This window comes from Sesamum indicum, linkage group LG2 (assembly GCF_026168435.1).
Source record: "Sesamum indicum cultivar Baizhima isolate 11 linkage group LG2, ASM2616843v1, whole genome shotgun sequence".
NCBI classification, from domain to species: Eukaryota; Viridiplantae; Streptophyta; class Magnoliopsida; order Lamiales; family Pedaliaceae; genus Sesamum; species Sesamum indicum.
In genome coordinates this window covers 4,724,032-4,751,839 of record NC_142658.1, presented here as the reverse complement: position 1 = coordinate 4,751,839, position 27,808 = coordinate 4,724,032, and the positions used below count along the sequence as shown (strand labels likewise).

Sequence of the window (27,808 nt, the reverse complement as noted above, 5' to 3'; positions counted from 1 at the left end):
TTCATTTTGTAATTTCTATACTTTATATTTTTGTTTATATAAATAAATTTCATGATTGTTATTTCATAAAAATATGGATGACAAATAAAAAATTCTTACTCATGTTAAGTTCGGTCGAATCAAACCAATTATTGAACAAGTGTGATATATTTACCTTGTAATTTGTTACTTCTTTTTATAGATTAATTACACTACAAATATATTATACTTGTCATCTAATTGATTCGAATTCGATCAAATTAACTTTTCCCGATGACAAATATTCACTATTCACATGATGAGATGTCCACGCAATGGTCCTCGGGCTTGGGCATGAATTTAGGCCTTTGATTTTCTGAGGTCTATTCAGGATATAGGTTTTGGACTGGAGGGACAGTAGGCCCAACATCAAGAATCATCACTTTGGTTAGGCCCATAATCACAATACTTAAACGCGACTCCTCAGACTGTTAAGTCTATTATTTTTTATTCAAGTAAATTGATTACAATTAAATTAGGATAAATTACAACTACCACTTCTGAGATTTGATATAATTATAAACACCCCCTTATTATTTAAAAAAATTATCAATATTTTCCTAATTTTAAACGGTCGTCTAACAATTACCCCAATCCGTTAGGTTTCCATCTATTTTTTTGGTGAACTGACTAAAATGTCCATGTGGATTAAGAATTTTAATTTTATTTATTTCTTAATATTTTGTGACTTTTTTATGAACCAAGTGGATAATTTTTTTTATAATTTTTAAAATTTGTTGATTCACCCCATTCGAACTTTTTATAAACTTTTAATTTTTTTTAAAAAGCAAAAAATATAGTAAGGGCAAAGTTGATGATATATACATATATCCAAGGATTACATAATTTCATCAAACAGTATGAGGTATTTGTAGTTTTTCAGACAACGAAGGTATACTCGTAATTATGGCCAACATCATGGGAGGTCGTTGTAATTTACCTATTAAATTATGAAACAATCATCAAGAACTAATATGTATCGGTTATCAATTATTATTATAATAGAACCAACAATACTATTAAAATAGATTGGTACCTACACATTGACCTCTTGATCATAAGGTCTTAATCCACCAACTAAATCAGATTTCATTGACAAGTACTGTAAGTTAGCAATCCAATTTTTCTAGCAATACCTTCTGAACTAATTAAAATATCACACTAAGAAATTAAGAAAATGGAATACCTTTCGAAATTATAAAACATTTATTTTCGTCTTTATGCCCAACAACATAAATTAATAATATAAGTTGATACAGATACCTGAACGGACCATCGACTCGTCCCAATTCGTTAGAACCCTCATCTTAACAAGATGATCTACACTTGCCATTACACACAAAAAGTCCAAAATAAAAAGAAAAAGGATAAATTAATTTTCTTAATGGAAATTAATTAATTAATAATTAGGGTTGTCATTAGGAAAATAAGTGGGTTGGTTCTGGTGGTGAGGCTTGCCATTGGCAATGGCAATGGCAACACCCATTTCCAGGCTTCCCTCTGTGGGGGACGCAGGTTTCTTAGCATCATCACCTTTGTTGTTGCGGTAAATAGCATATAAAATCAGCTGCATTGCTCCTAATACACACCCAAATCCATTTGGAATCTGCAAATATCATAGTATGTCATTTAGATTTTACTATATATTCTATGAATTTCATTTAATATTTATATATCATATGTGTTCTACGATGTACTTTTATATTTTTATATACATGGTCTGTATATATTAAATAAAATAGAAAATAGAGTAAAATACAATTTACTCCTACGGTATATGAAAAAAGAGCAAGAAACATTATGTGAAAAAAAAAAAAAGTATTTCCTTATGATTTAAAAAATGAGGGCAAAAAAACCCTTATTGATAAAGGAATAATTTGCTTTATTTTTAAAATACAGGACGTAATTTTTTTTAAAAAAAATTGCATTTAACCCGTTAAAAATATAATAAGATTTAGAATAGAAAATGGGAGGCACACGAGCGGACTTATGGACAAAGAAGAAACAAAGGTTGATGGAATTGAACAACTTACATAAAGAAACTTGTCGTTGCCGATGAGGCCATAGATAAACCAGGAAGTACCACACAGGAATACAAAGAGCGACAACAGGAACGGCATATACTCCACACTCTTCGTCTTGATCACCATCCTCTACACACACCAAATAAACACATAATCACACGCACATACCCAATCAATCAAGAATTCAATCACGCAAATTAAGATGATCATATATACCATGACGGACAACGGCGAGGCATACATGATAATGGAGAACACAGTGGCTGCAAACCCACAAAGCAACTGCCTCCTCGCCATGCTCGTAAAGGCGAGAACCGACACCAAAGCGATAGTCGCAAAAATAGCAAGAATGCAAAGGAGAAGCCCCGCGATCTTGCCCTTCTCCTTCTTAGCTGCATATATGAGAAAAATCAGCACGTAAACCGACTCGATCACTGCCCCGGTGCCGTTGATGGCAGACACTAGAAAGTTGTTCTTTGATATAAACGGCAGACCGTACCTGCATGCATTCATATATTATTAACAGTTAGTAGTAAATTAGATCAAAATTTATTTGCATTTTCAAGAAAAAGTAAGTAATTACTTACCAGGCTGCAAGCAAGCAGTTGAGCAAGGTCATGACATAGGGTATGCCGGAGAACTGTTGAGTCGATTTTTTCGCGACAATCCTCTTGAATGTAACCCTTTAATCTCAAAACGACGTTTATTAATTAATTATATACATATATATATCTGCAGAAATTAAATTAAAAGTACTTACGCTGGGGACAAGAACAGAAACAAACCAGTTGCATTTCCTGTTGAAAATCATCAGAATTTTCTTGAACATGATTATATACATATGATCATCAACACATTAATAAAAAATAAATAAAACATACCAAAAACTCCAAACGCCAAATGCAGGGCTTTTCCTGTGCTCATATTTAATTTGAATAAATATTTATATATGTTGAAGAAAAAAAGAAATAATTGAAAGGTGGTGATGATGAAAGAGGAGGAAGAGGTGGGGGGGTGGGGGGTGGTATATATAGGATAGAAGAATAGAAGAGAAGCAAAACTAACATTGCTTTTGCAGTAAATGGCCAGATTACGTCCTTATCCACAACACCACCTCTTGGGTAATGCAAACTCTGTCTTCTTCTTCTTCTTCTCACTGTCACTTTCTCTCACTTCACCTCATCAAACCCGCCCTTTATTTTCTCTCTCTAACACATATGTGTATGTATATCCGTGTGTGTTTCTGAGAAACAAAATTGAAATTGAATGTGCATGACGACAGTGTCTGTTACTGACTCTTGTTTAATTTCTGGCCAGCCATAAATGCATGGGGTGCGGTTTGGGTTACTTCAAACCCTGGTTTTCTTCTCCCGGTAAAATCAGTAAAATTGCTATTTGTAAGCCCGATTTCCTTGTGGGCTTCTATTGCATCTTTTAGCAACTTATCAAATATACATATATTAGAATTACGTACTTAACTCCCACATGTCCGGGCATTATTTTAGAATTGAACAAAATGCTGATTAACTTAAATGGAAAATTTTTGTATTCAATTTTCAGTAAGAAAAAAAAAAAAAGTAAATATGGGTGTATTAATTTTAAATTTTTGGTCTATGTTACTATTGGGTTAAATTCGTATACACGTACTTATTTGAAAGTACGATTGAATTATATATTTACATGATATTAACTATGTTTTACAATAAAAAAATGTATAATTCTGAATTTTTCGACTAAAACTAAACTAATTTCAGATAAAAGTGAGATGTTTAGCATTCATTTCTACTATCATTAACGAAATTTATGAAATTAAATATTAATGCTAATGACTTAATTATATGTGGGATATGGCACAAAATCTGAATTAATTAACCCAAAGTTTACAAAAGAGGAGGCCATGAGCGTATATATATATGTGTGTGTGTGTGTACATTTGGTGATACCAACTTTATGTCCACTTTGATTTGCTGATGCAATTTTGTTACAAGTGATGACATTTCTTTATCTATGAAAATTATTTATTATATCTTTCTTGATTTATTTATGATTAAAAAAAAAGTGAATTGGGATATAAAAATAAATTACTTATGGGACAGAGGATGAGATGATGTATTCCTAATCAACGGGACATGTCTGATATTTGGCATCAAGTAATTATTATTATTATTCGTGTTATTATTATTGATAAGAGAGAATATATATACATACATATATTTATTTATTTGGTGAGTGCATGTGTCGTGCACTCCTTACCTCAATTATGTGTTTATTCAGTGTTGATGCAAACCATAATCATTATTTTCAAACTCACAACTAATTCTAATCTATTTCCTAATATTTGAGCTCCACAAAACAATTATAGATATATATTTTTTTTAAATAAATCGAACTATTAATATCGTAGAAAACCAACTACTCCTAAAGGAATAACAACCCACACTTGATAGGATTTGAACTCATGACCTTATAGTTATGAAATTTGACATATTTACCCGACGTGAGACCCAAATTCCAACCAAATTGTAATTTTTAGTGAATTTTATTTTTAATGTGTCAATTTTTTAAATTATAAGGTTTAATGCTGAATTTAATCTTAAGACTAAAATTGCCGCCCCGTATAGTTACAGGACTAAAATTATAAGTTTTTCTATAATATTGTGTATTTTATTTTTTAATTTTGTATAATTTTATAAATTTATGTGCACATATTAATTAATAGTTTAAAAGGAGGGATCAGCTAGCGTCGAGTTAATTAAGCAAATAATGTTAGTAATGATGGAGTGTCGCGATATCTGACTTGAAATAAAATATTGTCTTGCGTCATTAATTAATTAATTAATAATGTGGCCAAAAAAATGAAGTTGCAAATTGGAGAGATAGTTTTTTTTAGATAATTACACTCACGTCTCCATAAATTTGGTATAATTACACGTAAACCTTTTGTGATTTGAAAAGTTACATTCCGTATCCTTGAATTTGCTCTCATATAATAGATTGGTTTATCCATTAGTCGAAAGTCACTGAATTTATTGACATGAGCAAAAAAATTGAATGAAAGTCGATATTCTGTCTTATTGCAGGTGAAGATATATATACCTCCTCACATGCATTAATATGTAAAAATATATAAGGGTAATTTGATTATAAAAAAATTTATGTTGGACATGCAATAACTCAATAATAAGTCAGTTGTGGGTAAATATGAATTTTTATCTAATTTTTTTTTTTGTTAATATCATCAAATTTAGTAAATTTTGACTAACGAAAGAACTTATTTATCAGATAAAAATAAATATTAAGAGTGTAAATTGCAGAGATAGTTGGGGTACCTGCTTTTAGGCTTGCACAGATATGATTTTTTCAACCAATACCATACAAACTAATAATATATTTTTTCATAATGCATTGATATGACATCACACGTAATTTTAAATAAAAAAAGATATAATAATAATAATCAATTTTATTCATATAAAACTGTACTAATTTGACACCACTAATAATCTATATTAAAAACAATTGTCATAGCTGTCAATTATGAATAATGTTTTTGCTTCGTTTGCAAAAACAACTGTCGTAAAAGTAAAATTAATTAATAGTCGATCACAGTAATTCGATATTTTTGATCATGATAATTAAATAGGACAAAAAATCTCATTAATTGCGAAACGGTCCTAACTTTGGAACGGCAGGTCAATTGTTTCCGAAACCTGTGTGCCAAACCATTGCAATGTGCACATGCAATTAAATAATGTGATACCTAAAAATTATTGTCGGAGAGAGGACAAAATCTGGTAATTTCATTTGGAATTCTTGTCTTAAACAAACATGTTGACAGTGAGTCCCCAATTGCAGAGCCAGACCACATAACCCTCTCAATATAGGAAAGGAAGAACTAAAGCACCTAACAATTTATAAAATTCTTGTTCAAATTAAACTTATTGTGTGATTGGTATTTTCTCTTAACTATACACTCATTATACCTCAAGTATACTGCATTTATTATATATTAGTTCACGTCTCGACGAACCGACCAATGTGGAATGGAATTTTTCTTTAACATTTTAGTCAATCTCCTAATCATGCAGGGGGAACATAATTAATTAACTTTTCCCCCAACCATAGCTCATCTTTTTGCTACAAAAGGATTATAAAGCCTACAAATCTTGAAAATGAAAAGGAATAATTTCCTTCTTTGCATGCGTTTTGATTAAGACTAATCATTAATTATTGTGCTAATTCTTGTTGTGCTGGCAGAAAATTTTCATTGCATTTGAGGTTACCTACCTTGTTAAAGCGAAAACCTAAAACCTTCCAAATCAAAAAGAGAAAAGGGAAAAAACCCTAAAACCTTGTTTGATCATTTGAGTGGAAGGGTAATCAAGAAAGATATGATTATTACAGACTCCCACAAAAAGTTGACTGGGAAAAGTGAATCAAGATTATATGTAGTTCTTGATCAGTTGTTATAACCTAATATATATTAAATCAAAAAAAAAAAAAAAAAAACCCTATGGGTAGAGTACAGGTTTGGCAATATAAATTAGAGGATTAATGCTCCAGACTTGGTGAGTGCTTGCAAATTTTTCAAAAGAGTATTTAATCTTTTGGGTATAAAAAAATTATTTATGAGTGTTTTGAGAATTAATTCAAATTTGGAACCCTAGAAGAAAAAATAGTGTTGGAACAATAATTGCGATTACTATTTGGTTAATGTATTCGACATAATTTTTAAGGATAATTACATTTATACTCTCTTTCTTATATTTTGTTTACACACATCACCTTTTTCTTTTGTTAAATATCATTTATGACAGCTTCAAAATAAGAGTACTTTGTGTAATCATATTGATGTTATCGAAAATGTATGTGAAATTATCCACAAAACAAAGATAGTTTGCGTAAACGGAGCATTTAGATCAGTAATGTAAATGTAATTATATCCCTCATTTTGAACTATTGTGTTCTCCTTATAGCAGTCATATCTAACATACGGGTTTAAAGTTCTTATTTTAATTAAAAGTAAATGTTTTCCCAAACATTCAAATTTAATGTTTTTTACTTCTTGATATTTTTTTTGGTAAATGATCTCATTTTTCAATTCTATTTTAATTTTAACATATTTGTCTACAAATTACAACTTTTTTTAAGAGCAGAAAGTGTAACAAACACTACCTTAGAATTGTACCCGTCACCACAAACATATGTCACCAAACACTCACTTTAAGCTGATCCCTTTGTTGATCCAATCACTTCAAGAAACCTTAGGCTTGGACGGTGCAAAACAATGGAAAGAAAAGAAAGAGAGATAATTAAATAAAAAACACGATACTATAATAATGGCCTTGAGATTGCATTATTGGAAACCCCAATGTTCACATTCCCTGTCAAGATCCCTCAAGATCAGTGGCAAAGTATACCAAATATGATGAGTGGACCCAAGATTTGGAGCTAAGTTAAAGCTACTAAGCAGCCAAGCAACCTCGAATGGCCATGCTGAGAGAATCTTGACCAAATTTGTCACTCGAACTTTGTATCTCATCCATTGAAAATGACTTCCTAACCTACATTCTGATGTTTCACCTGTGTCCTGTCTTTCTGCATGTGCTTTCTGATTGAAGTCATCTAATGTCTGAGGGGGGTTTTAGGCAGTGATCCCGACTAGTTTATTAGTCGTGGACTCTTGAAGTTGCTATAATGAGATGCTAGTGCTGACCGCTCCTATCGTTATCTTGCCAAAAAATCATCTGTAGCGCATGCGGCTTGCAGCATACTGTCATCTTCAATAAGTTTTTGTTCCTCTAGTTAAGATACAAGTTCTAAACACAACCTTCATGTTGTTCAGCTGCAGTTCGGAAGAGTTAAAAAGACAAGAACTGAGAAATAACTAGAATACAAATATAAGTTTACAGCAAATGCATCAACAATATCTTTCTTGTTCACACATCAAGAAGTTGAAGTTGTCCACCCAGGGGTATGAACATTTTGCTTTCCTATACAGCTAAGAGACATTTACGCTATGTGAACACTCTTTGACTTGTGTTTTTCTTTGTTCGCTGGGAGAACATGTACGACTAACATGTTACGAAATTCGATAACACAAAAAGGTTAATGCGTCTTTTAAGAATGCGTAAAGAATAGTGGAGAAAAGCCATAATCAATATCTTTATTCCCAGATCATTTTAAGGCAAAGGCATGGGTGGTTTCCATTTGCTGAATTCTACTAAATCTCTGTTGACTATAGATCCATTATGCAGCCAAAACGTCTCAGCTGACTGATGGAATTGCCTCACTTTCTTCTGAAGTTCCCATAGAATTCCACTGAAAGCAGAGCAGGATTCAGATTCAGGAGCATAAACCCATAAGCACCTCACTCGTCTACCCTTGGCGATCATCTCCTCCAAGTCTTTATCTGTGAGAAAGCAAAAGGTATTAGCCATTACTATAGTGATGCCAATAGGATAGAAAAGGGAGGAAAGAGTCCACTAGCGTGACCTGGAATTGATTCCAAGTAATCCAGAAGTTCTGTTCCTATCCGAGTGGATGGCCATTTAATTGAAATTTGCATGTAGTCAACTACATTTTGGAAAGGCAATTCCACTTGATCTGATAATATAACTGGAACACACTCCTGCTCAAATCAAACCAATGCACCAACTAGTTCAACAGACTGTATTTCTGTATTTAAAGTATTGGACAACAAAGCAAAAGGCGAGATACAGACCACAAAGAATGATTCGTAAAAGCGAAGAGTCCATGATGATTCCCCACGTGGAGCCAGACAGAATTTTGCATTGCGAAGATGTTGAAAGTATTCTGTTCTCCCAAGTTTGTCTGGGCCACTGAATTTCAACTCTGGAGATTCCAACTGTTCACAGAATCAACATGGATGTCCCTTGGAGGGGTATTACATATATTATGGCAACACAAACCGATTGCTATCCGCTAAGGTCATTCACATGTATTATAATATAGTAAAAAGTCGATACATTTCGAGCACAATCTGACATGACGCAACGTCGCCTCCTTCACCAGCTGAGAAACTTAACTGCCTTCTTGATATTTCCATGAGTAGTATGATATAAAGAATAATCTACTGCTGATAGTTTGAAGAAACAATCTACCATTTATATGATTTTCCTCTTGGAAAATTTTTAAACTAAGGACTTTTCAGTTGAAACAGAAAATGAAAAAGGTCTGTATCACAATCCAGAAATGAAAGATGTACCTTATCAGGATATTGTCTGGCAAGATCTATCAATTGTAGACGGCCAGCCTTTCCTTGTGCTCGACCTAAATAGTTTGCCAAATATTTCCTCCTAGATAAAGGCAAAGGGTCAACTAGCCTAGGCTTCCGAACTGTCATACCATCATCAATATTACCAGGTATGATGATATCTTTCCATGTGTTGAAGGCACTGGTATCTCGTTTATCTGTGCGGTCTCCCTTTCATGAGAGGAAATAGACATTCATAACATCAAAAACTGATGAAGGGTAATGATCTTGCAACTATAGTTAATTCAAAAGTTATTTATTGCTGTAGATGACATTACATAACATATGCGACTCATAAACCTAATATAATTGGAAACCAAATGCTAGAGATTTTTAGGCAAAATTATTTAAAACTAGTAACCAAAAAAAAAAAAAAAAGGGGACCAAAATACTGGGTTCTGGAAGTGTTAAAAGTTTAGGCAAAACCTGCCATTTTTTTAAAATATTAAAGAAAAAAAGAAACTGTCAGAGAACTGCTGCTGTCAAGGTTCTTAAAAAATTAAAGAATTTATTAAAAAGAAAAAAAGCCTCAGAACCGCAGCCAGTGGCTGTAGTTAAAATAATATGTAATTGAGAATTGCGGCTATCTAACTTCAAAAAGAAAAATATTGTTGAGAAGACGCATGCAAACAAGCAAGCAAAGCAGCATACAACAACTTTGCTTGCTTATTTTCACCCATGGAGGCACTGTTGCACCCCGTCCACCCATGAGTGAAATAATGGTATTGAGTAAAGCACGTGCAATTTTGTTGCAACCTGTGCACTCCTCATGCTCGCCGCTTCAGGTCAATAGTTTTTTCAGAAGGAAAATCATATAGAACACTTGAATTTTTACCCATAAGGAAGGAAGCTGAACAAGCAACCGCCAAAGTTGCTAGTCAAGTGCTGCCTGTGGATGAGATTCAGGAGGCTAGAATTATTTTACAAAACATAGCACTCGACGAGCAACTAGAATTCTGCCTTGAATAACACACTTGACAAGCAACAAGAATACTCGTGAATCTCATCCACAGACTATCACTCATAAAAGTGATAAAACTTATAAAAGTACACGTGCTTCACTCAATACCATTATTTCACTCACGGGTGCAACAATGCAGCCGTGAGTGAAAACAAGCAAGCAAAGCTCATTTTTTAAAAATATTTATAGAGAGTCAGAGCTAAAATGTCGAGGTTCTCAAACATATATATATATATATTAAGTTTTATAGTTCTCAAACACAATTTTTTTTAAATAATTTGTGGAGAACCGCTGCAAGTTCTCAATTTTTTTTTTTAATTTTTTAACTTTTTGAAAAACCACTATCAACAACATCGGTTCTCCAACAGTTTTATTCTTCCTCTTTTTTTTTTTTTTTAAATATTTAAAAAGACTTGGGGAAACCACTTTCAGCCAATGCGGTTTCGCCTAAACTTTTAATACTTTTTAGAATATGGTAGTTGGATAAATTTTTATTATTTACTATATTTAAATAATTTTGCTAGGTTTCTACTCCATTTCAACTCAACTACTTAATATGAAATCTTTTAACCATGCATCAAATGCTACAATACATCTAGTTTGTAGACTTAAAAAGATTCAAAAGGCCCGGTCAGCATGGCTACACAGGGTCATGCAGCAAAATAACAGTCATCATTTCGGTCCCCAGCATTTTTACAGTGATATTTTGTGGAATAAAGGTTAACAGTGTAAATCCAGTAGGTGACGCATTTCACCATGCAATCTAAAGAACACGACCTTGTAGGTAAAGCATACCTCAGGCGTCAGAATTATAGAACGATTTAAATACACGGTCCAGGACTTGAACAAATGAGCTCCAGCACCACTGCAATGAAGTAACACAGCACAAACAATAGAATATCAGTTGAACTTATACACTGATGAAAACCAAGCAGACAGCACACAAACTCTGCTCATTTTCTTCTCCCTGTTAAGAGTGTACAGCTTTTGTTCCTATTATCTTCTAAGATAAGAAAATCAATCTTGATCTCAAGAAAGTGTTGGATAGGTTGCTCGGAAAATCAGTGAAAAGAATTACCAATTCAGCAAAGTGTATCTGCAACTGAAAAGGAGAAGAAATAACACCAGGGATTGGTTAAGCCTTAGTTTAGATAAAAACTTCGTCTCCATTTCCAGCATACTTTCAAGATTAAATGGATATACAAGAACCTAATCCATTTCTTCCTATAAATTCATGGACTGAACACATTTTCAGCATTGATCATCATGTAAGAATCATAATTGAACACCAGGACATTATACCTTGGAAAAACAAATATATGGTTGCGGCCACCAGATAACCTGAAATATGGCATTTGACTTAAAACCTGAAAACAAATAGTGCTAATTTAAATAACAAATGCAACGGCAATAATTTCTTTGAAATTACCAATGTTTCATAAAAACAGTATTACCTTGACGTAAGTTTGGTTGATCTCTTTATCATTAAGGCCACCCATCATTCGAACACATTTCACGTAAGATGGCACAAAGAAGAGATCTGCTTCCTCTTTCTTTCTAGTCCGATATGTTGATTGTAAAAGCAACCTATGTATTTTAACCTAAATGGAATGACATCATTAGATTAATAAAAAATTATTGCATCTGGAGAACTATAAAGAGATCCCAAAATATCATTCCTTAAGTTACCATCTCTATATGATGAGGATATAGATCAAAGTCAAGTTATTCATTTTCGTCCACATTAGCTTAGGTATCAACATAGTAACTCAATAACACTATCATCTTGTGATTGAGCACTAACTTCTGATACAGTTCATCCACATTTGTGCTGCACCCTCTTTCCCTATATTTTATCATGTGAGGAAGCAGGGACATTTGGATAGACTCACTCATCCTTTCCAACAACTTGATTCTGAGAAAGCCATTAATTTTTTCGAACTCTTTCTATTTATATTACCATACTTGTAAGAAGCTGTTTAGCCATTAATTTCTTCGAACTCTTTCTATTTCTATTCCATACTTATAAGAAGCTGTTTTCATCTATGCAAAAGCCCCGACTGACTAACATCCCATGCTGGCTATGTCATTGTTCTAAATTAATCATCACCAATCACCAATCACCTTCATTTCTTGTTTCTTTCCATGCTCGTTACCATAATCACAAATTAAAACAAGGGAGCATCTTTAATAGCTCTGCTTCACAGATGACAAGGGTACATACAGCAGTTCATTATTGTTGTCTTTTAGTACCAGCAATTTTGCTCAATTCAGCATTCTATATAGGGATTTGAAAAAAGAATAAAAAATTTCCAATCTTTCTAAGCAATTTATGGTGACAGTCAAACAATAGCATGAGTCCCCTTGATTTACAACATATACAATGGTAACAACAATGTCATTGCATTACACGCATCCTCTTAGTAAATTCGCAACAAACAAGCATGTAAAAATAAAAGATACTACATCACTTTCCCACAAAAAAGCCCCAACTCAAGTAGATGAAAATTACCTGAGTGCCCCACTGGCCTTTAACGCAAGCCTCCGCGGAAATCTTCCCGTCGCGTCCGTACATTAGCAGCTTCAAACCCTCAATCTCGTTCTCGTCGTACACGTAGATCTTCAAGGTCAGGTGGGTCCCATACCCTGGGGAGCCCCCGAACCGCACGACGCCGTCCGGTGCGGTGTACTGATTTCCATCGGAAAAAGAATTGAGGTAGGGTGAGGAGCAGGGACCCAGGGAGTGGTCGAAGAGCCTGGTGAGAAAGAAAGTCGCGACAACCAACGCGAAGGCGGCGATCTGGTGAGTTCGGGTGCAGACGCTGTGGTGGTGGGCGTGCGGAGAGAAGAATCTGGTGCTTTTGTTGTTGGAGTTTAGGCTCGCCATTGATGAGACAGTGGAGAGTGGAGCTCTGTCAAGTGAAGTAAAGATTCTGTGGCGGGGAAGCACACAACGACGTCGTATTCTCCAGCAGCCTGATCTAAGGGAAAGTTGGCAAAGTTACATTGTAAATACGGACAATTACAAGTGAGGTTAAACATAATTACACATCGACCCCATATAATTTGACAAATCATATTTAATAATTTTTTATATTTATTTTTGTTTTATAAATAAATTTTTATTAGTGAAAATCTATTAAATTTATTTGCATTAATAAATTTTTTTATTTAATTTATTGTTAACTTATTACAAGTAGAATAAATTATTTTTTTAACTAAATTATATTTATATATTCTCACTTTTATAATGATAAACTAATAAAAAAAATTATTCAACTTATAATAATATATTATATATATAAAAAAAGGTCCTTCATACTCATAAACGACAGTTAATAACACCATCATACTATTTTTTTGTGATGCTAAAAAAGCCATTCAATTAATAAGACAATTAATTTTTTTTAAATTTTACATTAATTGATATTTATTTATTTTTTCAATGTAATAATTGGTTTATATATTTTCTTTTTATATAATATATTTTAAAAAGTGAAATATTATTTATTATAGGTACGTAAAAACTATGTCACAATGGCTAATTTAGTAATTGTAGGTAAATATAAATTTGATTTATTTATTTTAATTATTGACAAATTTCTTTGTAATAAATTTGTTGAATATAGGGCCAATTGTTGTTTGAGAAAACCCACAGAATACTGAGCCGGAAACATATATGAAAAAGCCGTATGGAATGGCCCAAATATAGTTTAGAAATCCCACAAAAATATTGGGCCCAAGCCCACATTTTGATACTGCACCGCCACGTCTTCTTCAGCTATCTAAAGAAAATCTCGATCTCTTTTCCCCTCTCTTTTACCCCTTGTCGCTCAGCACCCTCGCAAGCTAGGGCTTTCTCGCACACACACACTGGCACAGAAAACGTTTCCACCTCTCTCGCCAGAACTGCTCTCGCAGGCGAATTCAGTCCGAACTTCAGCTTGTCACACATAGGTCGCGGAGAAGTTTAATTTGTCAATCGGCGATGCCGCGGCGGAGAGACGACTACGAGGACGACGACGTTGAGCAGGACGAAGAGGAGGAGTACGACGCCGTTGATGAGGAGGATGAGGAAGCGGATGATTATGACGACGGCGGGAAGACCAAACGCAAGAGGACTAGATCGGATTTTATAGATGATTATGCGGAGGAGGACGACGAGGAAGAGGAGGACGATGATGAGGAGTATGGAGGAGGTGGCCGCGGGGGGAAACGGCATAGGAAGGCCGCTTCGGAGTTTTTTGATGAGGAGGCGGCGGTGGATAGCGACGAGGAAGAGGAGGAAGAGGAAGGGGAAGATGGTTAGGTTTCTTTCCTTCATTTCTTGTGTCTGGAATTTATTGTTTTATTCATGCTCTTATTTAGAATTCCTGTTTACTTTGGAAAATGATGAAGTTTATGTGATTTATTGAGGGTAGAATTTTGAATGAATTCGTCTAACAATTCATACGAACTGGAAACTGGAGAAGAAAAGGTATGACATTGCCTCAAGAAGACGAGTGAACTTGTCGTAGTATGGGTTTTTGTGGCTTCTGCTTATGTTGATTTCGCAGTAAACTGCTAGATGGATATTTTTCTTCACAACATTATAGAAATTTTAAGGAGATTTATGTTGAGTTTTCATACTTGAAGTTTCATTTGGTTCAGTGTCTTCTTTATATCTTGGTATGAGGGTTTGAAATTTTTGTCAGAACTTTGGTTTTGGATATTGTTTGGTGGGATATGGACACAAGTTCAGTGATTCATGAATGAGTTTGTGGTATAACTGTTTTAAGTACTGCAACACGGAGGAAGGAAATTAGTAAGTTGGTAGCATCCTCGACTATGATAGTGATATTTGAATGTTGATGTAAATCTTGGCATATAGAGTTTTTCTTTGCAATGAAGCATTAGAATAAATTCAAATGAAGCACTTCTATATTTTCGGGTTTAGTAAGTTGTTGATAGTCAGAGTAGATGTTTTCATTTATTGGTTTTCTATGAATCAAGACTTCAATTACAGAGGGACTATCTGTAGAATACATTATTTCTTCTATGCTGGATGGATTATATTCTTTTTACATTGAGTATCATCTTCAAATTGCAAGGATCGGTAGCTTAAGGTTCTCATTGTTTTGATACGCCTGAACCAGTGCTTCCGAACTTTTTATGCTAAGTTGAGTGAATTGATAGTGAAATAACAAAATCAGTGTACATACCAATACCTAATATGGGTAAAAGATTAGAGATCGAAAGAAATAACTCTCGTGGTCCAGAATCAACAAAAATAAGAGTTTGGAGCATTAAATATCCTGTTGAGCGACGGCCCTTCCACTCGGCACCGTCGGATAACTAAGGCCCGCTTTCATCCCAAAAAATCGGTTCGGAAGTATTATCCACATATATCCTATTCAAATGGACTTCATGGGTTTTAGGACTTGTCATATTTCCTGCTAGAAAAATGAGGTAACTGTAAATGCTTCATTTGAGTTCCTAACATTCTGCATTGGCTGATTGGTTGATCTTACTGGTTCACATCTGCTATTATCACCTGTTGTTCTGATGGCCTGGGATCTGGATATACAGATTTCATTGACACTGGGGCTGATATACCTGATGAGGACGATCGGCGAATTCATCATCGTCCATTGCTTCCGCGTGAGGATGAGCAAGAGGATGTAGAAGAAATGGAGAGGAGGATTCAGGAGAGATATGCAAAGAGCCTTAATGTGGAGTATGATGAGGAGGCAACAGATGTTGAACAGCAGGCTCTACTGCCGTCTGTTAGGGATCCAAAATTATGGATGGTCAAATGTGCGGTATGATGTTAAGACACTTAAACTATTTGAATCAAGTGGAGAAGAGTTGTCAGCAGTACTGGTTTCTTTTACTCTTCATCCTCCGATGTATTTGAGCCTCTTGTTGTGCAATACAGATTGGTCGTGAAAGGGAGGTGGCTGTCTGCCTTATGCAGAAGTTCATTGACAGAGGACCTGAATTGCAAATTAGATCTGCAATTGCACTTGATCACCTCAAAAACTATATCTATATAGAGGCTGACAAAGAAGCCCATGTGAGGGAGGTATGCATAAGTTGATTCGTTTTCCTTTTTGGTTTTCATGAGGATGTGACTTTACAGTATTCAAATAATTGGTTGACTGGGAGATACATGTGAAATTCTAACATTTGGTTTTCCTACAGGCTGTTAAGGGCATGCGCAATATATATCCAACTAAAATAATGCTTGTCCCTATCAAGGAGATGACAGACGTTCTGTCAGTTGAAAGCAAAGCAATTGATATTTCTAGGGATACCTGGGTTAGAATGAAAATAGGTACATATAAAGGGGATCTTGCTAAGGTGTGCATTACTACTGGATTTCTTCTTTCCTTTTCCCCTCTTCTTTTGTGTTTTTAGCATTTAACATGTAAATCTTTTCTATTCTTTAATTTCAAGGTTGTGGATGTTGACAATGTACGGCAGAGAGCAACAGTGAAATTAATTCCAAGGATTGACTTGCAAGCACTGGCTAATAAGTTGGTTTGTATCTGTAACTTCTTGTTAAGAACTTCTTCAATTGTTTCCCTTTATTCTATTCTTTGATGTAATTCCCTGATTGTTGGCAAATTGTCTAAGAGAAGATTTATCTTCACCTACTCTATATTCATTACCTTGATTGTCATTTATTTAATCTTCAATAGACAATTGCATATGATACCAATTATCTCTCCAGTAATCATGCATAAGTTTCATATAGATTTTTGGTAATGAGCTATGTGGCATTGTTTCAGGAAGGGAGGGAAGTTCAGAAGAAAAAGGCATTCACCCCTCCTGCCAGATTTATGAATATTGATGAAGCTAGGTAAGTGCTATGTTCTTTTTCTTGTCTTGTCAAATTTATATGTAACAGCTGTTCTAATTTTGTTTCCTTTTGATTAATCCAGAGAGCTGCATATTCGTGTAGAGCGCAGAAGAGATCCAGCTACAGGTGATTATTATGAAAAGATTGAAGGGATGATGTTCAAGGATGGTTTCTTGTACAAAAATGTATCACTGAAGTCACTCAGCACCCAGAATGTGCAACCAACCTTTGATGAACTCGAGAAATTTAGGCAACCTGGTGAAACCGGGGATGGTGACATGTCAAGTTTGTCTACGCTCTTTGCAAACAGAAAGAAAGGTCATTTCATGAAGGGTGATAGGGTGATAGTTGTTAAGGGAGATCTTCGAAACTTGAAAGGATGGGTGGAAAAGGTTGAGGAAGATACAGTGCATATAAAACCAAATGAAAAAGGCCTTCCTGTGAGTAAAATGGAGTAGTTCTTTGAAGGGATATCTCAAATTTTATGTTGGATAGAGATGCTGTTGATCATGAAACACTAAACATTTCACCTGCTATTTTTCAGAAAACACTTGCTATCAGTGACAAAGAGCTTTGCAAGTACTTTGAACCAGGAAATCATGTGAAGGTTGTATCTGGTGCTACAGAAGGTGCAACTGGTATGGTTGTTTCAGTTGAAGGTCATGTGGTGAATATAGTTTCAGACACAACGAAGGAACTTGTATGTTAAGCCCCCTTGTAGCTTATAAAGTACACTTTTGCCTGAGCAGATGTTGATTTGCTACTATTTGGTTGTATAGCTTCGTGTCTTTGCAGACAATGTTGTGGAAAGCTCTGAAGTAACATCCGGTGTCACACGGATTGGTGACTATGAGCTTCATGACCTTGTGCTACTCGAGTGAGTTTTTCTTTGCTCGGACTTGTTTTTCCAATTTTCCCTTTCTGAGTCTTACATAACTCTTTCATGTGCAGTGATAATAGTTTTGGTGTGATTATACGTGTGGAGAGTGAAGCTTTTCAGGTAAGCAGCATAAATTTAAAGTCGCCGATCGCAATTATTGGCTAATCATTCTGAAATTGTGTGATGGTGAATATAGGTCCTGAAGGGTGTTCCAGAGAGACCTGATGTTGCGCTTGTGAGGTTAAGAGAGATCAAATACAAAATTGATAAGAAGATTTTTGCCAAAGATCGATACAAGAACACATTATCCGCGAAAGATGTTGTAAAAATCCTTGAGGGTCCGTGTAGGGTGCGGTTCTCTAACTTATTGTTTATCTTCTGGAATTTGAATCCATTGTAATTTCTGAGGGGAAAAAATGATCACCTTGATTTGTTAACGCTGCTACCATTTTTCCATGTCAGGGAAAGCAAGGTCCTGTTGAACATATCTATAAAGGAATTCTGTTTATTTATGATCGGCATCACCTTGAGCATGCTGGTTTCATTTGCGTCAAATCTGAGTCTTGCATGATGGTTGGTGGATCACGTGCAAATGGTGATAGGAATGTATGGATCGAACTTTTGTATCCTCTATTCTCCTTGATCTAGTCTTTTGCAGTATTTGCTTGGTTGTATGCTTTAAATTGCTTTTGCTGTAGGGTAATGCATTGACGTCAAGATTCGCCCATCTCAGAACTCCACCGCGTGTTCCCCAGTCTCCCATGAGATCAGCTAGAGGTGGTTCAATGAATTGTAAGTCACTTTTGTTAAAGAGTTTTTACTCCTGGCTTTGTCTAGGTGTCTGTACCCAGGCCCTGGGGTGGTGGCAGTGCAAGGTGGACCAGTCACTTCAATGGTGATGTGGTTGTCTTGATGTCTTTTGTTGTCATAGTTTGCACTGCAGATGTGCACTTACTTGGTTACTTGATTGTTATATCCCAATCGTGTGTAGCTCTGCAAGTTTAGATGATTTTGTTAACTTCAATTGGACAGTTGGAGGAAGACATGGAGGAAGGTCGGGAGGTGGAAGGGGTCATGATTCTTTAATTGGGGCTTCCGTCAAAATTCGTCTGGGCCATTATAAGGGATGCAAAGGCCGTGTTGTTGATGTCAAAGGTTCGATGGTCCGGGTTGAATTAGAGTCGCAAATGAAGGTTGTCGCAGGCAAGGTTTCTGCTCTCTGGCTAAGTAATTCTCTGATTTTGTTCGTTGTCTTCTCAGTACTTGGGTTACAACCTTTTTGTGCAGTTGATCGCAGTTATATCTCAGACAACGTCAATGTATCTACGCCATTCAGGTCGTCATATATTTTGTTTGTTTGTCTGTTTATTTTATTTTTATTTTTATTTTTTGATTTTTCCCCTTTTGAGTTAATTGAATTTTAAGCTTTCTGGCTTGCTGTACGTCACCAGGGAAACATCCAGATATGGTATGGGAAGTGAGACGCCTATGCATCCTTCTCGAACTCCACTTCATCCATATATGACTCCTATGAGAGATTCTGGAGGTATGCTATTGTGGATACTTGATGATTTGTCCCACAGCACAATTGTGGTATATGGTCTGAGTGTTAATTGTTTGCAGTAACCCCTGCTCTTGATGGTATGAGGACGCCTATGCGTGACCGAGCATGGAATCCTTACACGCCAATGAGTCCACCAAGGTATTTCTTCAGCTAAGTTGCAAACACACTGAAGATTATTTGTGAAGTTGATTGTATAGAAATAATAAAGACTAGGAGTCAGGCTCGTTATTCTTCTAAGTTGCTGCATCCGAATAAACTAGTCTATACATGTATGAGTCGCCTGGGAGTATGTCCAACTCCTGATAAAAGCTTTTGTTCTAATTTGTGGGTTCTTTGAACTGGAAGAGGATATGCCAGCTTCCGTTGACATATGTTTGATGTCATTCTTGCTCCATTGTGACCTTTTTGTGATGATAGAATTGCATGTGCCATTGGTTTGATGTTAATAGAACTTAATGAATTGACAGGGACAATTGGGAAGATGGGAACCCTGGTTCTTGGGGAACTAGTCCGCAGTATCAGGTGTGTTTCTCAAGTTAGGTCAAGCTGCTACCTTTTGATTTTACAGTGTTGATAAGTCTCATTATTTTTCAGCCATCAAGTCCTCGTTCACGAGCGTATGAAGCGCCGACACCTGGTTCTGGTTGGACAAGTACTCCTAGTGGCAATTACAATGATGCCGGCACACCAAGAGATAGCGGTTCTGCCTATGGTGATTGCCTATTGCTCTCATTGTGTTACAGTCATGGAATATTCTGAATGTTGGTTTTTAACGTAACCTATATCGACTTTTTCAGCAAATGCTCCGAGTCCGTACTTGCCTTCTACGCCTGGTGGGCAGCCGCCTATGACCCCAAGTTCCGCATATTTGCCTGGTACACCTGGTGGGCAACCAATGACACCTGGAAGTGGTGGTTTGGATATGATGTCTCCTGTAGTAGGTCTGTCAGTTTGGACATTTTACTTGGTCTTAGTTTTAATTATGCTTACAGACAAACCAACATGCGATGATGTAACACAGCACTCACTGAAATATTGCTTTGTTGCAGGTTCAGACAATGAAGGCCCTTGGTTCTTGCCTGATATTTTGGTCAATGTTCGTAGGTCTGGTGAAGACAGTTCTTTGGGAGTTATAAGAGAAGTGCTTCCGGTATCTTTTCCTTTAATCTTTATGAGCAGCTCTTATTACATCATACCATTAGATAGCATAAATAGTAGTTTTCTGGAATGATCAAGAAAGGTCATTCTGGTGTGTTTATCATCGAGTAATTCCGTGGCTTGGTATATTAATTTTACATCAGGTAAATGGGCTGGGACTAAATTTGCATTCAGTAAATATATCAATATGGTAATCTAGATCCATTATTTACAAGCAAAGCAATCTTTGGCAGCTGGGTTATATTTGAACTGGCTGCCTTTGGGAATTGATTTAATATCCTTGTATAACGGATACAGTTGGTTTTATAATGTTTTCAATGTGATATCTACTGCTAGACTTGCAGACCAAGTGTACAATAACCAATTCAGGACTGATGGTATCCATCTTATTGTCTTTTAGGACGGCTCATGTAAGGTAGCTCTTGGATCAAGTGGAAACGGAGAAATGGTCACTGCCCTTCCCAGTGAAATTGAGATAGTGGCTCCTAGGAAAGCAGAGAAGATTAAGATCATGGGTGGTGCGCACCGTGGGGCCACTGGGAAACTTATTGGTATTGATGGAACTGATGGCATTGTGAAAGTCGATGATACACTGGATGTTAAAATCTTAGACATGGTTATATTGGCAAAACTAGTTCAAACGTGACAACGACCTGTAATTACCTCGGAGCAAGCTTTTGTAGAGAGCAATGTAATATTGTTTCTCTCACAAGTTTTTGGAGTGGTTGTGAAGTATTGGGTAAATCAAAGACCCCCCTTACGCACGCAACAGACTCAGTCAAGACTGGTAATACAAGTGTAAGGAGCAATGATTTCCACTGTTCTGTATGATTTGAGGCAATGACGAGACTGAGGAAAGAGTGGAGCATAGGAGAAACGCCTCAGCTGACAAGCATATTAACTGTTACTTTCTCCTGCTTCATTTGCCAAATAGAGTTGTATATTTATGTTATGCCAAGCTAGCAGAAAAACAATAGCTGGTCACAGTTTGCAGCAGGTATGAATGTTCAATTATAGAATTTTTTAATATGTACATCAAATTGGTGTCTGCTTTGCATATGTAGCTGTGCATTACGGGGAAGAGCGGATAGTTACATATAACTTGCCCATGACATTCTGGAATTTCCGAGCCGAATGACTTAGGAGGGGCTGCACCAAGTTTTTCTTGTCTTCGCACTGGGCACTCATCTCAAGTGTTTGTTTGGCTCTGGTGAGAAATGGATGCACAAGGAAAGAAAAATTTAGAAGTAATATACAAGGAAAGTCTTCCTTGCGCTTTTTTCAGTAACCGAACCAGACGAGAAAGAATTAATTTACAGCATAATTAATAAAATAAAGTAGGCGGGTAATGTTTTTGTTTGTCCTTTGTTCTTCCCGCTCCTGTTAGCTGTAGGGACTACAGGAAGATGCATATATCCTGTTGGTTGTGGTTCAATAAAAACTGTATGGTGGTCGAATATTGCACTCAAGATTGATTCCTGGAAGGTGGGGCTACTTACTCTTATATTAATAGAATTTGTGGGTTTGCCTCGTGGTTTATTAGTTCTAAGCATATACGTCTGCGTCCTAAAACAAATTTTAGCTACATTCTTGTTTTCCTTGTAGTTCCTTCTAACGGTACTCAGAAATAGTCATGGAACGGAAACGCTAGCTAATGTTAAGACTCTTTAACTCATAAGCGAACCCACCGTGGATGGAAAATGGAAAAATAACCTTTATACCAACATTATGATATTACAATACATAATAATTATGACATTTAACTTTATTTTTACATTAATACAACGTGAAGAGGAAAAGCAACACTCAAGTCAAGGTATCAGACATCTCTGGACATGAGAAACACTGTAATAGTGTAGTTCATTATTAACGAGAGGCTGTTTGAGCTTCAGGTCATTCTCTCATTCATTCCATTCTGATGATGCAACGAAGGCCTTCACCTTTCAGCATCAGTTCAAAAGCTTTGTTTATCTCCGCGAATCCCACTTCATGGGTTATAAACTTCTCCACTTCAAGTTCCTAAACATTCACAACCAAAAACTAAGTCGTATATATTCACCTATATATACATATATTCCAACTTTCACAGGGGAGCTTCAACACTAACCTTCTTCATGTACATTTCTACGACGGATGGAATATCAGAGCGCGGTTTATAGTTACCGTAGAAAGTTCCCTTTAGAGTCCTCTCGTTCAAGAAATTCATCGGATGAGTCTTGAAGACGGCGTCTTTGTGAGGCACACCGACGAGAACAGCAACACCCCACCCCTATCATAAATGTTGTTCCAGAGAATCAGCTAACTAGATTGCATCACATATAGCCGGATTATAATCGATATAAATTTTGGCCAAAGATGTAGGAGTTCAAGTAGCATACATCGTGAACGCATTCAAAGGCTGAGATCATGGCATTGATGTTTCCGGTGCATTCAACGCTCCGATCCACTCCTCCATCAGTCATCTCAGCTATCACCTATACACACGAATTTTCAACATGTAAAAAGTGTTGACATACATGGTACACAAGGATAGAGGGATATATCGTTATTGATGGATCCACCAACCTCTTGAACTGGTTTGTCGTAGTCTTTTGGGTTTACAAATTCAGTCACGCCAAACTTCTTTGCTGCATAAACCAAATAACAACACTTAGCAAATGTATGGTACTGCATTTTGCCTCTACTGGTATATACATATCAAGAACCATGCAGGCTCCATACTGCATACCTTCTTCAAATCTGCCAGAGTTCAGGTCCACACCGATTATTCGTGATGCACCGGCCAATCTGGCTCCTTCTGCAGCCTGAAAATGAGACCGAAAAACAAATGATTATCCACTTTACCTTTTGTCTTTCTGATGATGATAAAAACTACTAAAAAAAGAACGAAAGTGGTTTGAACTTGGAAACATACAGCAAGACCAACAGCCCCAAGTCCGAAGACAGCCACGGATGAACCCTTCGTTGGTTTGGCAACATTCAGTGTAGCACCAAGACCTATGACACAAGCAACCAAGATCAGTTCACTCCAAACAATGCATCTAGAAAGGAAAACACCAAGCTAATCGTCTTACAGATTGATCCGATCAAATACCTGTGGATATCCCGCAGCTTAATACACAAACTTTGTCGAGAGGAGCAAGGGGATTGATTTTGGCAACACAACCAACATGAACTACAGTGTATTCACTGAATGTCGATGTGCCAACGAAATGGTAAATGGGTTTCCCATTAATTGAAAATCTTGTTTTCCCGTCGTTGAGCATCACTCCCCTCTCGGTGTTGATCCTAAGCAGGCTACACATATTGCTATCTTCGGATTTGCAGTGAGCACATTCTCCACATTCCCCTGTGAATACTGGGAGAACGTGATCACCTGGAGCGAGTTCCGTCACACCTTCTCCTACGCTCTCCACGATCCTACATACCCATTACCCCACAGTCAATGCCTGAATTCTTCCATTGCTTCAGAGATGAAAATTTATATGATTGTAGATTGATTAAGTTATGGAAAGTAGAGTAAGTTAACATACCCTGCTGCTTCGTGTCCGAGAATTCGTGGAAAGACAGAGTCTTGAGCCTGGAAAGATCAAGAACATAACATGGGAGTCCTCATGAGTAAATAAAACCAGTCGAGGTTCTTTTGAGCTTATGAAGAAAATATAGGAGTAGTTTCTTGATTTATTACATACCTTGGCTTCCCAGAAGTAGACGTCAGTGTGGCAAAGGGATGTGAAAAGAATCTTCAACCGGACCTCCATTTTCTGCGGCGGCGCCACCTCCACCTCCTCAATCACCAGTGGCTTCCCGGGTTCCCATGCAACAGCAGCTTTCATCCAATCAAAACGAAAAAGAACCAATTAGCCAATGAATTTACACAAGAATGCAACTCATTCACTGTACACTTAGCTTGCGTAGAAATTGAAACAACAAAGCTAAATGGCATTAAAAATCAAACCTTTGCACTTGATGACTTGACCAGCAGTGCTCGACATCTCGTACTAGAATTCTTGATCTAAGTTGCAGAAGTATTTGGTCTGGAAGTAGACAGTAAAGCTCGATATATATATGTAGAGTTGTTTGATGCGATCCCACTACACCAATGAGACTACTTATAGATGAAATCAAGTGGGAAGAACGTAATCCTGCTATTAATTTGATTGGTGCTTGTAGTCATCGCACAGGTTGTATTGCACTGTTTCAATTTGACATCATGAATCAATAAGAGATGCAGGCGACACCTAACCCCAATACCGTGGTGGTTCCTGCAGTGGTAACTTGCCTCTGGTTTTGGCTGTTTGTTTCAACTCATATTCTTGCTAAAAAACACAACTTGGTTGAATTTTCAATTTCAATACAGCCAAACACTAAACTGGATCACAGGTCAAGATTAGTTTATAGTGAGGTTTCAACTGATAGAGACATCACCCAATACCGTTTTACATCATTTCTCTCTTCTTTGATGGTTTTTGTTAAAAAAGCCAACCGTTTTCCTTTCTTATATTATTGTTTTTTCCCCCCAAAAACTAGTAAAGAGATTGTTGGGGTCCTTCCCATCTCAATATATAAGCATACAATTAGTTAAATTTAGATTCCATCTTGAAATGTTAAATTATAATCCATCTTGAAATGTGAAATTATAAGCTTTCTCAAAAGAATTCTAAAATTGCACTTATACTCACTCAGAAAATTTTATTGTTTACACCTAACATCCTTTCATACAAAAAATGTCAATGTTAGCTAAAACAAATTTCATAAATTTGTAACTTTAATCCTGATTTAATATTCCGATATGATAATTTTGTACTTATGAAAAAAAAAAAAATGTTGTTAACTTTCCTGCATATATATATATATATTCCTTTATAAGTACAAAAATATACATAAGAATATCAAATAAAGGGCAAAATTAAAAATTTATATATATATTATTCTAATATTAATATTTTTTGTTCAAACCCTAACAAAAACAGATCGGGTGTATATTGAGAATTTTCAGACGAGGCGTAAATGTAATTTCAAAACGTTTTTGAAAGATATGTGATTTTGTATCTTCAAATAGGATTTAAGTTTAATTATTCTTTTAAATTAATATATACACATGGATACAATTCTTTTAAATAAAACAAATTACATTATATTGTACATATATCATATATATTAAATAAAATGAAAAAATCAAGCAACCTCTATGAAAAAAATAATAATCTATGGACTTTATACAAATTCTATACTCATAAAAAAATCATAAATTTTGAGTAGTGTATATTCTAAATAAAAAAATAATGATAATTCTGATTATATTTACATAAAGTAATGGAGAAAAAAAAAAACTTGATATGATAAGTATGGAATCAATCAATAATATTTGGTGATAATAATATTTCATAAGTTCAAAGTAGTGGAGAATAACATAATTATGAATTCTATATATGGGGATTTTTTTTTTGTTCGATTACCAAAATAAATCTTTTTTATATTTATATATGTGGGTGAATTATATTAACATCTATTGAAATTAAGTTCAAATATATTAATACGTTCTGTTATTTATAAAATTATTGATACATCTTTTTAAAAAAGTATTAATATATATACTTTAGATGAATTTACATAAATTTTTACAACTGAATAGAAAGTGCCTTATAATTAGGGGTGGCAGATGAGTCGAGCCGGCTCGCGAGCTCGACGAGCCGGCTCGACTTTGAGCTCGACTCGAGCTCGAAAAATTCGAGCTCGAGTCGAGCCAGCTCGAGCTCGAGCTCCTATCGAGCTCGAGCTCGAGCTGGGTTTGAAGTGTTCACCAGCTCGCGAGCTGGCTCGCGAGCTGGTGAATATTTTTTAATTTTTTTTATATATATATATTTATTTTTGAATTCTTTATATATTTAATTTTATATTTAATATTTAATCAGTTTTATAATATAAATTGATCATATATTATAATTATTAATCAACATCATATATTTTATTTTGGATAATAATAAATTATGGTACTTTTATTTATACATTTGATCTTTATATAAAAATAAATTCAATCAACAACTTAGTAAATTATAATATTTTTTATAATTAAAATTATTATAATATCTTTATGTTATATTTTAATATATATTTGTATTACGTTATACATTTTTTAAATTGGCAAGTAATTCACTTATGATTTTTTATTATTTATAAATTTATGTCAAAATTTAGTAATTCTATATATGAATTAATCTAATAATAATAATAATAATAATAATAATAATAATAATAATAATGATGATGATGATGATGGTTGAACAATTCTAATTATTATTTTATTATATATATAATGAGATTAAAAAATTTAATCAATAATTACCATATCTTAAAATTCGGGCATCCGATTCATATGAAATTTAAATATATACAAGACTGTGTCCATTAGATTATATCTGATGGTATGATTTAAAATCACATGGCCTGATTTAACGATACACCGTCTTGAATGATTACTCTTATGTTTTGAGTAGGATATCTCGATATCCGTATATCCAATAAGTTTAGAACTTTACCAAACGTATTTTTATGTAAGTTTGATCATATCTAACGGTCTGATCTGAATTTTGATGGTTCGATTAACCCATGTTGTTCAACAATGTGAGATGATAGTTAGATCAATGTTATACTAACATTTATCAATATATAAGTTTTGCAAATTGTGAATATATATTAATTTCAACTATATCTATGTAATAATTTGATGATTCAATCTCATAATTTAAAATAATAATAATAATAATAATACATTAATACTAATACTAATACTAATACTAATACTAATACTAATAATAATAATAATAAAATAATAATAATAATAATAATAATAATAATAATAATAATAATAATAATAATAATAATAATAATAATAATAATACAACAAAAGTCAACACCCATCTCTTTCTCTCTCTTTTTCTCGTTTCTTCTTTCTTTTTCTTTCTCTCTTTCTCTTTCTAATCTCCATTCTTTCTCTAATCTTTTTTCTTCCCCAAATCCTTAGAACCCTAGCCCCAAATCCATCTCTCCCTCCGCCACCGCCACCGCCACCGCCACCGCCAC

At 35.1% G+C, this 27,808-nt stretch overlaps 4 protein-coding genes across 4 annotated transcripts; 1 reads left to right on the top strand and 3 right to left on the bottom strand.

The window, feature by feature from the left end:
* Positions 1–1,187: 1,187 nt before the first annotated feature.
* Positions 1,188–3,077, bottom strand: LOC105179860 (bidirectional sugar transporter SWEET1). Its single transcript, XM_011103504.3, has 6 exons — positions 2,924–3,077; positions 2,803–2,839; positions 2,630–2,725; positions 2,259–2,541; positions 2,052–2,171; positions 1,188–1,624 (listed from the first exon to the last, which is right to left on the bottom strand). Exons 1-6 carry the CDS (start codon positions 2,964–2,966, stop codon positions 1,418–1,420), a joined length of 786 nt encoding a protein of 261 aa, XP_011101806.1. The 5' UTR covers positions 2,967–3,077; the 3' UTR covers positions 1,188–1,417.
* A 4,833-nt stretch (positions 3,078–7,910) lies between these two features.
* On the bottom strand, positions 7,911–13,281 carry LOC105179853 (Exostosin family protein). The gene is made up of 8 exons (XM_011103491.3): positions 12,792–13,281; positions 11,734–11,880; positions 11,582–11,646; positions 11,075–11,144; positions 9,271–9,489; positions 8,767–8,910; positions 8,538–8,673; positions 7,911–8,454 (listed from the first exon to the last, which is right to left on the bottom strand). The coding sequence occupies exons 1-8, from the start codon at positions 13,164–13,166 to the stop codon at positions 8,225–8,227; spliced, it is 1,386 nt and encodes a 461-aa protein (XP_011101793.1). The 5' UTR covers positions 13,167–13,281; the 3' UTR covers positions 7,911–8,224.
* Positions 13,282–14,075: 794 nt separating this feature from the next.
* GTA2 (global transcription factor group A2) lies at positions 14,076–21,765 on the top strand. Its single transcript, XM_011103488.3, has 22 exons — positions 14,076–14,583; positions 15,848–16,080; positions 16,197–16,343; positions 16,463–16,621; positions 16,718–16,801; positions 17,053–17,123; positions 17,206–17,563; positions 17,668–17,823; positions 17,903–18,000; positions 18,075–18,123; positions 18,200–18,352; positions 18,466–18,609; positions 18,702–18,795; positions 19,036–19,206; positions 19,291–19,339; positions 19,455–19,549; positions 19,627–19,705; positions 20,035–20,089; positions 20,162–20,279; positions 20,365–20,508; positions 20,617–20,717; positions 21,126–21,765. The coding sequence occupies exons 1-22, from the start codon at positions 14,268–14,270 to the stop codon at positions 21,369–21,371; spliced, it is 3,120 nt and encodes a 1,039-aa protein (XP_011101790.1). The 5' UTR covers positions 14,076–14,267; the 3' UTR covers positions 21,372–21,765.
* Positions 21,766–22,419: 654 nt separating this feature from the next.
* LOC105179844 (alcohol dehydrogenase 3) lies at positions 22,420–24,930 on the bottom strand. The gene is made up of 10 exons (XM_011103482.3): positions 24,684–24,930; positions 24,418–24,554; positions 24,259–24,305; positions 23,820–24,145; positions 23,640–23,722; positions 23,454–23,529; positions 23,291–23,352; positions 23,104–23,199; positions 22,833–22,994; positions 22,420–22,744 (listed from the first exon to the last, which is right to left on the bottom strand). Exons 1-10 carry the CDS (start codon positions 24,718–24,720, stop codon positions 22,631–22,633), a joined length of 1,140 nt encoding a protein of 379 aa, XP_011101784.1. The 5' UTR covers positions 24,721–24,930; the 3' UTR covers positions 22,420–22,630.
* Between the last annotated feature and the right edge of the window lie 2,878 nt (positions 24,931–27,808).